Source organism: Lathyrus oleraceus, chromosome 7 (assembly GCF_024323335.1).
Source record: "Lathyrus oleraceus cultivar Zhongwan6 chromosome 7, CAAS_Psat_ZW6_1.0, whole genome shotgun sequence".
In the NCBI taxonomy this organism is placed as follows: Eukaryota; Viridiplantae; Streptophyta; class Magnoliopsida; order Fabales; family Fabaceae; genus Lathyrus; species Lathyrus oleraceus.
Genome location: NC_066585.1, coordinates 178,709,318 through 178,720,416, shown reverse-complemented (window position 1 = coordinate 178,720,416; position 11,099 = coordinate 178,709,318). Strand labels below are relative to the sequence as shown.

Here is an 11,099-nt window from a genome sequence, read left to right as displayed (position 1 = left end):
CAGTGGTGGACCGTTGAATCATTATTCCCTTGGGAGACGTAGATTTATCATGTTGATCATGACTTCCCTCTGATTGAGAAATGGGTTTTCCCACGTTTCCAATGATTGGACGAGCGAGAGCACTTAGGGTGAGATAGTCCCTATTGGCGGACAGCAGACGAACGTTGCCACCACATGCAGTTTGTAATCCCCCGCTCTTAATAGGTCCTTACAAATATATCACCACAATCAATAATTTTTTTTACAATGACAACTTATATAAATTAAATCTCTAAAACAAATTAAAAATCAACTAATAAAAGAGTAATGTAATATTATATTTTATATTTATAATTAAATAATAAATATTAAACCATATGTACATTGATTTTGAAAATTCAATCTAATTTCAATTCAAGTGACTTTAGCATTTCATGCTGTTTTTTTTATAAACCAATTTTAAATGGGATAAATTTAATTATCTCTAACTAATATTATTTATAACTAGATGATATAAGTTTTGGATTAACCTATTTTCATTCATGTTTTACTCTTAAATATATTTTATTTAATATTAAAAAATAAAATATTATTCTTTACGTCCCACAATCAGTGATATAGTTGATTATTTTATACAGATTAAAAAAATGAAACAGAGAGAATAATATTTTTTTACTAAAGTACTCTTTATCAAATATTGAGAATAATAAAAATAATATTAATTAGGGGATAAAATTGAAAAAAAAATATATTAAAAATTAAAACAATTATTCATTTTTATTTTGAATGAAACATCTACTCTACGACGGAGTGAGTAATAAAAGAGTATATAACTATTGTATAAGAAAATGTATAACTATTAAAATTAAGGTTTTTCTAAATTTTTTTTTTAATTTAATGGTAGTGTATTGATAAGTAAAAAAAATATTCTCTCTATATAATAAAAATATTTTGAAGTATTAAATTATATAAATATTTAAAATATAATACATTATTATCATTAGATTTTATACCCTTTCTCATTTTTTATTTATTTATAAATCTCTCGAAATGTAACTGCACAATACAAAGTATTTAGTTTAAATTGGTGAAATTGTTACCAGAGCTGGTATACCGTGTAACGCTAGTAACAATAATGATATAATGATTAAACTGAAGCGAAAAGTGCGTGAGAGAAGGAAGAGGATCCATAGATTAGTAGATAATTGCCTTCATTTGGACATACTAACACAAGTCACACCCCTCTAACTACCCCTTTCTAACGAATCCAGCTAATAATAGAAAAAGCGAAAAACAAAACACACGCCGCTACTCTTATTTTCTCTTCTCTTCCTCTTCTCTTAATCTAATCTAGAAAACAAAAATGAAGTCGGTAGAACTCAAGCGGTTATGCTTTCTCTCTTTATAACAATCGTAATATCAGAGAGGGTAACAGAGAGAGAAAGAAAGAATGGCTGTGGAATATCATTGTTGCGAACCGGGATTCTTCATCCACATACTCATAATCGTACTGTTGGTGGTGTTCGCCGGATTAATGTCCGGCCTCACCTTGGGACTCATGTCTTTAAGTCTCGTTGATCTTGAAGTTCTAGCTAAATCCGGTACTCCTCGCGATCGTAAACATGCCGGTAACATAACTAACTTTCTTTTTCCAATTGAAATTCTTACCTAATTTGTTTTGGAATTTTCGAATAATAATTTAATTCTCTTAGTATCTGTAGCTTTTTTGTTGTTGGAGATACTTTGGTATGTTGTAGAAATGGAAATAGTTACTTTCTTTGTTATGGAAATTGATTTGAATATTATTATATGTTTGTTTGAAGTTGTATTTTGTTGTTATTATGCAGAGAAAATATTGCCTGTTGTGAGAAATCAGCATTTGTTGCTTTGTACTTTGCTGATTTGCAATGCTGCCGCCATGGAGGTATCGTTATTAAGAGCTTGATTAAATTGACTTATTTGAACTCGTTTATTGGGTATACGCACTTGCAAGATTGTTTGGGACATGCTCATAAGCTATTTTCAACTTCTTTTTCTATTGATTTTTTAAGATAGTTTATGAAGACAAGTTATAACTTTATGATTTTTTTTTGGGTAAATTTTTTGGTACTCATGAATTTGATTAGGTATCAGTGCTGTCTACGTAAAATTAGTTTTTTGTTTTTGTTTTTTTGCTATAGAAATAGTTTATAAATAAGCAATTATATATCAACACTTATGTTATAAATTGTATATCTAAAGACGGCTTAAAATCATATAATAGTTTGTGTGTTATTATTATATGGATTTGGTATTCAAGATGGTTGTTGGTTTTTTCAGGCACTTCCAATTTTTCTTGATAGTCTTGTTACTGCTTGGGGTGCTATCCTTATTTCGGTCACGTTGATTCTTCTCTTTGGTGAGGTGAGAAAATTCTCTCCTTATATGTTTCAAGTGAAATATATGCGTAACACTTGATGGTTTTTGATGTCCAATAAAATTTCCAAGGATAACCTCACTAGGGTGATGTTGAACTATGGTTTTAAGTTTTAACCCTTTTGAAATTGGATTTATGCATGTTATTTATGTGTTTAATACTTAACACGCATATATTAGTGTTCTTACATATCATTTCCTGTCCAAGTGCTGACATATGTCTGCTTGTGTGAAGATTATACCCCAATCAATTTGTTCTCGATATGGTTTAGCTATTGGTGCATCAGTGACTCCCTTTGTTCGTGTGCTTGTATGGATATGTTACCCAGTTTCTTTTCCAATTAGCAAGGTGACACACATTGAGCACACTTTCTCTTTCTTTTATTTGAATAAACAGAGGAAATTTAATTTTCGGTCCTTTTTTGTTCTTCTAAGTTTTTTTCCCTGCCTTTATGTCGTTTTCCAGTTGTTGGACTATTTGCTGGGTCATCGACACGAAGCTCTTTTCCGCAGAGCTGAGTTGAAAACGCTCGTAGATTTGCATGGTAATGAGGTCTGTATCAGCTTAATATGATTATTTTTGTTGAAATGAAGACACCCAACACCCAACTATGTTTCAAGAGGTTTAAATACATTTGCCCTTATAATTGAACAAATCCTGTATTATATCTTTCATTAGCAGGCCACTCTTACTCTAGCTTTTCTTTTTCGATGTAAATATGTAATTTGACTGAAATATCACTCAGGGCTATCTGTGTACATCTCTTCTGGTTCTTTAGAACACTGCTCTTGAAAATTCATGAATCATGCTTACACATGTTTTCTCGTTTCTGTTCATAATTGAACTGAATTAGGCTGGAAAAGGTGGGGAACTTACTCATGATGAAACAACAATAATTGCTGGGGCGCTTGAACTTAGTGAGAAAACAGCCAGTGATGCCATGACTCCTATATCTGAAATATTTGCCATTGATATTAATTCGAAGCTTGATAGGTAGATCATGTTAAACAATTCATAAATTAAAGTTGACCTTTGTATTATTATACCCATTTTACTCATAATTAAATGCCTATTACCTAGCAGGGGGCTGATGAACGAAATATTGGGCAAAGGGCATAGCAGAGTCCCAGTCTATTATGAGCAGTCCACAAACATTATTGGACTTATACTGGTATAGTATTTTTCTCTCTCTTTAATCCATTGACATTTAACTTTTATTTTAGTTGAAAAGCAGCTATGAGAACCACATGCAGCTTCACCTCAACTGTTTTGAAGCACCTTTATTCTAAATTAAAAAATTCAACATGGCAAGGCAACTTCCTTAACGTTGACTGTTGAATTAAAACTATCAACCTAGAAACTATCAGACTCATGGGATTCACTTTTTGAAGGATCGCCATTTGCAAAGAAATTTAAGTTGATGTTCATCTTCCATGTGAGACAGTATTATCACTTGGAGTCATACTGAGTTCTATAAGCTCTTAACAACAGAGTACTTTAGGAAATTGAAGGAATTATAGGACAACGTAAGTTGAAGGTTAGCCTTCATGCTAGACAATACATGGAATTGGTGTCTCATTAAATTCTTTAGTGCTTATAACCAAATATTTTAAGGAATTGAACAAATTATTAGACAACTTATGTTGAAAATCAGGCTACACAGGACAATACCCTTACTGCATACTGAATATAGATGCTATTTCCTATAAGTTATGTGTCATGGTGTAGGAGTTAATTCCGAAGAACGGAACTACATGTATATTTTCAACCTTAGGCAGTGCTTTAGATAGACAGTAGATGATATTATCTTCCTTAGGCATTACTGACCCCTTAATATCTTCTATAAGATTTTCATGTGTTGGGCATCATATATTTTATCATTTCATTTAGAGCCACATTGGCCATTTTAGACCCTGTAAGCTACTTGAATACTGTTGCATGGATAAACTCCTATCTCTGCTGCTTCTGTTGTAGGGAGTGGATGAGTATATTAATAGGAGGTTGCTCTGATGAAGGCTGGAATTACATTAAGCTCTGTTATAACTTCTAGTAACCATAATACAATTCTGAAGTACCTAGATTGCAGAGAAGATGAAAATAAAGTCTCCGAGGAAAAATTGAACAGTGACAATAAATGTCTCTGTTCAATTAATATATGGTTAAAATTATCACGTGTTTCTGTTCAGCATGGGCATTCGAGCTTTCTATAGAAATGAGCAAGAAAATACATTTTTGTGGTTCAAATTAACTTATGAACTTCATCAGCAGTCAATGAGCTGGCACTAGGTGGTAGTCATATGGTCTTGTGATGTTTATGGCATTCCTGGAAAATCATTTAAACCAACTCTGCTTTAAGTGCCTGCTGCATGTTGGTTGACTACGAAACAATCTTATTATTCCATTATCAAGAACCAAATAGTTTTTAAAACAAATTGTGAAGGGGAAATTATTATTTAATAAAGTATACTAGTGACCATTTTACAAAAGTCTTCGAGAGGATTTGAATTTCGTACCTTTAAATCTATGAGGGAATAAGCCATACCTACATCATCCATTGCTCTAAACATTGATCACTGTTGTCTTGCATTAGTGCTTGATGACCTACCTTATCTCAATGGCTGGCTAAGTTCAAGAAGTTGCCTTCGATAGTGTGTTGCAATGATTTGTTTCTCCGCTCATGTCATCGTTAAATTGTGATATTCGTAGTATCTTATATTGTTAGTTGGACAATTTGCATATTTTTATAGTTTAGTGTGAGGTACTATGTTATGATTTTAAACAATTTAGTTTCCTTTTATGTTAAACATCATGCTGATTTTTTGTGTTTTAGTCTTTTTGTAATGGTGTCATATTCATACAATTCCATTTTCTTATATATGCCTTTTTATAAAATTTATATTTATACGCCATATCTTAGAATCTACAAATATCTCGAATCCAGAACCTTTATATGTACCCTGTATCTATGACATTAGTAGGAAAGTATCTTAGAGAAGATTAATTTCAATCGAAGATGGCGGTCATTGTATTGTTTACGAGAATTTCAGCTTTTATGGTTAGCTTTTTTTTTAAAATTTGTTTGGTTCCTATGATAGATAACGATTGGTACTAATTTATGTTAAGAAATTTTGTATGATAAAATTGCTATTCCTTTGTGCCACTTTCTCTCTATTTTTTCCATTGTTCAATTGGTCAGTTTTTCTTTTCTCAATATACGCTGCACTGTTGCAGATCAAGAATTTATTGACAATTCATCCGGAAGATGAAGAACCTGTGAAGAATGTAACGATACGCAGGATTCCAAGGTACACATATATTATGGGTTTCTTCGGAAATGAACATTAGTGTCATAATCTGCTTAGTAGGCATGATGTCATCATAAACACATGTTTAAATATTACATATTGTTGAAAAGCATGGAAGTCCCAACAAGAAAAATAAGTTGACAAAAACGTTAATTATTTAGAATTGATAGAATGTAATGTTAGTTATCTTGGTCTGCTTTTACCCTCCATTTGATCTATTCTTTTCACTAAATTTACTGATTTTCTCTCTACTGCTCATGCTGAATTTAAGGATTAACTTTAATTAATCAATAATATCTAGATTATATTTTAATTGATTAATTAATTTTAATTCATAAATTCAACAGCTCAAACCACCTAAGTTGAGTTTCTACCTTTTCTACTATAGGTGCTATCCAAACCTTCCTTTATTTAAACAATTTCGATTGAAATCAATGGTTTACTTCTTCCTATAAGATAGAAATGCTTCTCCTATTGCTAAAATTCTATACCATATATTTTGTCTTGCGGAAGCCATACACTTATAAACTATTTGACTCTACAAGAAGAACTGTTATCATCTTCACATTGCAGTGCTAATTCTTAGATGTATTTTGTAAGCACTTTTAAAACTAAAGTAAAAAGATAAGGGCTTAAAGTCGACCCTTGGAAAATAAAAATAAAAGTGAACAAAGAAAATAAACGAAATGAAGCATAAAATTAAACTAACTAACTAATCATAGTCAATTTCCAACTAATTATAACTAACTCATAACTACTTAAACAATATTCAACTAATTCCAACTCTTGCTGACAGGGTTCCAGAAAGTATACCACTTTATGACATTTTGAATGAGTTTCAGAAGGGCCATAGTCACATGGCCGTTGTTGTAAGACAGTGTGACAAGAAGAAGCAACCATCTTCCCAAAATAATGCAAATGGTAAGTACATGCTATTAATAGTTTAAAATAGTATTTCTTTTGCGTATTTTGAACTGAAGTTTTCTTCCTTATGCGTGTTATGCTTCTAAAATAGATTCGGTGAGAGAAGTGAAGGTGGATATTGATGGTGAAAAGCCTCCCCAAGAGAAAGTCTTGAAACCCAAGATACCAATCCAAAAGTGGAAAAGCTTTCCACATTCAAACAGGTCAAATAGGGGCAATTCTCGGGGCAGAAAATGGACAAAAAATATGTACTCAGATATTTTAGAGATAGATGGTAGTCCCCTTCCAAATATCCCTGAAGAAGAAGAAGCCATTGGAATAATTACAATGGAAGATGTCATTGAAGAACTTTTACAGGTACTACTTACTACTAACAATCTTTATGAGCAAATCTCACCCACTCTTGAAATCTGGTAGAAAACAAGTTTATTTACTTGTAGACAGTTTACTCACATGTATTTCTCTGTAGGAGGAGATCTTTGATGAGACGGATCATCATTTTGAAGACTCATGACAATGGCTTTTCCATTAAACCTGATGTTTTCACATTCTTGTTTTGGACCCTGTAGATAATTAATTAGATAATGAGGATGAGTGTGAGAGCTTTTGTTTAGGGATCTTAAATGTTATTGTAAAGAACATATCAGTAATGAAATGTAGGCACAAGAAAGCAGTTATTACTTGTACGTCAAGCTTTCTTTATGGAGGTGTACATTAATGGATCTTTAAGGCAATGAAGCATGCCAGCAAATCGTGGTGTATGCCATTGAAAAAAAACAAATCGTGGTGTATTTTTTTGAACTAGTTGATAAGTACCAGATTGGATTGGATTGCATTGCATTCGTATTTCGTAAAGCATTTCATGAATTTGACAAAAATAGGAAGAAAAAAAAGCATCAACAGTGCACTTGATTTAAAACAAGAAAGTGGTTTTGAAAATAGAGGTATGTAGTGCTCGACAACAATCCTTTGATAAAATTGATGATATAGTAAATGTTTATTATGATAAATTAGACCATACAATCGAGATATAGAAACTTTTATTTATATATATATATATATATATATATATATATATATATATATATATATATATATATATATATATAAATTTATATATAAATTTATTATGATAAATTAGACCATACAACCGAGATATAGAAACTGATATATAAATTTATAATACATAAAAAAGTCAAAAAAATTAAAATAAAATACAATCGAAAATAAATCTAGAATACGAATACTATAAATTATTGGGTATGAGAGATTCTGACTCGGGACCCTTGTTCCTGTTAGAAATTGGGTATGATAATCCTGGATAACTTCGAAGAATCGTGTTCGTACACTTTCCGAACAAAGTATTTCGACCCTATTCTTGCCTGGGTTCACGAAATCTTTGTGGGGATAATTCTTGAAGAACAATTTATTTCTGGCAAAGAGAGATGTTCAGGAATGTAGAGAGAAAGTTTGATTTCGTTATCACTTTTCAAACTGAGGCCAAATGACTCCTTATATAGGAGATGAATAACAGAAACCGAAAAGACGCAACTGTTCAGAAACGGTTACGTCAGTTGGGAAAGGATTCGAAATTCAAAAGAAAATTTCGAACGTTGGAACCCCGTTTCAATTATTCGCATTCAATTATACGTTGACTCGACGAGCGTGCACTCCGCACTACCCCTAACTCGTTTCCAAGCTTTAACGCATAATTGCATCGGCCTATAGTAAATCACATTACTACTAAAATACATCGATGATACTAAAATCACCAACAAATCCCCCCCATTTTAGTGTAATCCTTGATTTACTCAGTATATACTATTATATATACAAGGGTATAACACACATGTATAACGATCAAACAAATGCATAAATGAAAATGTCTTGCGATTGAATTTTCATCTTAGTACAAATACACATTCCAAATACTCGAAAATCGGGGTGTCATAGCGATTGAACCCGTCAATCCATTTGAGTGTCTGAAGATATAGTACACATATGTTTCTTACAATACTCTACTATTCATACTTGACACTTTACAAGCCATGTGTCCTTATCCATTAATAAGCATATAGGAAGCCAAGTCCAAGCTTCTTGAAGCGGCAAAACTTCATGCTCACATAGGTGATTCTTTTAATCTTGCACCTGCATTTGCAATTTTCCAAAAGAACCATTAAGAAGATATAATTCAACCTAACCATCACTTGCAGGTCTGAGCACATACCTTGGGAAGATAAACACAATTGCTCCAATCTCTAACTATGATCTTTCCACATTGAATTCTGCTTCTAATATTGTATTAGAAGGGAATTGGGTATACCATAGCTAACAGATTTAAATGGACTTTAATCCCATCCCAATTACCGACTTCTTCACTAAGTCTCTAGCTAACCCCTTCGTCAAGTGGTCAGCTAAGTTTTGTTGCGACCGAACAAACTCAATAGATATCACCCCATTCATGATTAATTCCCTAATCATACTATGTCTAACACCCAAATGTCTAGACTTTCCATTGTATATTTGACTATAAGCTTTAGCCAATGTGGCAGTACTATCACAACGGATAGAAATTGGTGATATCGGTTTAGGCCATATCGGAATCTCATATACCAAATTCCTTAGCCATTCCGCTTCTTTACCAGCAGCAGCTAATGCTACAAACTCAGATTCCATTGTGGAACCAGTTATACATGTTTGCTTCTTGGAAGCCCATGAGATGGAACCTCCCCCAAGCAAGAACACCCATCCACTTGTAGAGGATGAATCTTCAGCATTATTTATCCAACTAGCATCCGAATAACCCTCTAACACCGAAGGAAATCCCATATATGACAATCCATAATTTATTGTACCCTTCAAGTACTTGAATACCCTAGTTATCGCATGCCAATGATGTCTACTAGGATTACTAGTAAATCTGCTTAACTTTCCAACCGCATAAGCAATATCCGGTCTAGTGCTAATCATAGCATACATCAAAGAGCCTATAGCTTTTGAATATTCGAGTTGATCCACAGGTTTACCTGTATTTGGCATAAGCTTTTCTCCCGGATCCATGGGAGTACTTACTGGAGAACAACTTTCATAATTGAACTTCTTGAGTATTTTCTCAATGTAATGAGATTGCGTAATTACAATCCCCTTATTCTCTCGTTTAATCTTAATACCAAGAATAACGTCCGCTTCTCCCATATCCTTCATGGAGAACCTTGATGACAAGAAATTCTTCGTTTTATCAACTTGATTTTGGTCGGTGCCAAAGATCAACATGTCATCAACATATAAACAAATGAAAACTCCTTTACCGGAAGTATCAAATTTGCTATATACACATTTGTCAGCTTGGTTTAGAATGAAACCATTAGACAAGACAACCTCATCAAACTTTTGATGCCACTGCTTCGGAGCTTGTTTCAGCCCATACAATGACTTAATTAGCTTACACACTTTATGCTCATTACCAGGCATTACAAATCCTTCAGGTTGCTTCATATACACTTCTTCCTCCAAATCACCATTCAAAAATGCTGTTTTGACATCCATTTGATGAATCACTAGATTATGAATAGCCGCCAAGGCAATCAACAATCTAATAGTAGTGATACGGGCAACAGGAGCATAGGTATCGAAATAATCAATCCCTTCCTTTTGTCTGAAGCCTTGGATAACTAATCTAGCTTTAAACTTGTCAATTGTACCATCGACTTTCATCTTCCTTTTGAAGATCCATTTGCAACCCAATGGTTTGCAACCTGGTGGTAAATCAGATAATACCCAAGTATTATTTTCCATGATAGAACCAATCTCTTCGTCAATTGCTTCTTTCCAAAAAACAGAATCTCGAGATTTCACAGCTTCATCATACGTTCTTGGATCTTCCTCTATATTATAGCAATAATAGTATTGAGTGTCAATCTGATCCTTTGATCCCTCAACTAAATATAGTTGAAAATCAGATCCATAAGATCTAGATTTTCTAGCTCTTTTGCTCCTACGGGGTTCAAGTGTCTCACTTGGCACATCATTTGAATGATCATCCTTTAGAGATTCATCTGAATTAGGTATAGAGTCCTTTGGTCTAGGTATAGAAGAGAAACAATTCTCATCAAATATGGCATCTCTCGATTCTATAATCGTGTTAATAGAAATCGAGTCATTAGGTTCCATAACATAAAACCTATAGGCCTTGGAGTGCTCAGCATATCCAACAAAGATGCAAGCTACACCCTTTTCACCCAAAGTTTTCCTTTTTGGGTCCGGGAGTCTAACCACGGCCCTACAACCCCAAACACGTAGAAATGTTAAGTTGGGTCGTTTCTTATACCAAAGTTCATATGGGGTAGTCTTGTTCCTTTTATTAGGAACCCTATTTAACAAATAGCAAGCCGTTAACATAGCTTCTCCCCAAAACCCTTCACTCAAACCAGAGTAAGATAACATGGCATTCACCATTTCCTTAAGCACTCTATTTT

At 33.2% G+C, this 11,099-nt stretch overlaps 1 protein-coding gene across 1 annotated transcript; it reads left to right on the top strand.

Annotated features, from left to right (window-relative positions):
- The first annotated feature begins 1,146 nt into the window (after positions 1-1,146).
- LOC127106768 (DUF21 domain-containing protein At2g14520) lies at positions 1,147-7,405 on the top strand. Its single transcript, XM_051044069.1, has 11 exons — positions 1,147-1,607; positions 1,827-1,903; positions 2,299-2,382; positions 2,630-2,743; positions 2,861-2,947; positions 3,249-3,388; positions 3,479-3,566; positions 5,627-5,700; positions 6,497-6,621; positions 6,716-6,981; positions 7,094-7,405. Exons 1-11 carry the CDS (start codon positions 1,430-1,432, stop codon positions 7,136-7,138), a joined length of 1,278 nt encoding a protein of 425 aa, XP_050900026.1. The 5' UTR covers positions 1,147-1,429; the 3' UTR covers positions 7,139-7,405.
- The last annotated feature ends 3,694 nt before the right edge of the window (positions 7,406-11,099 follow it).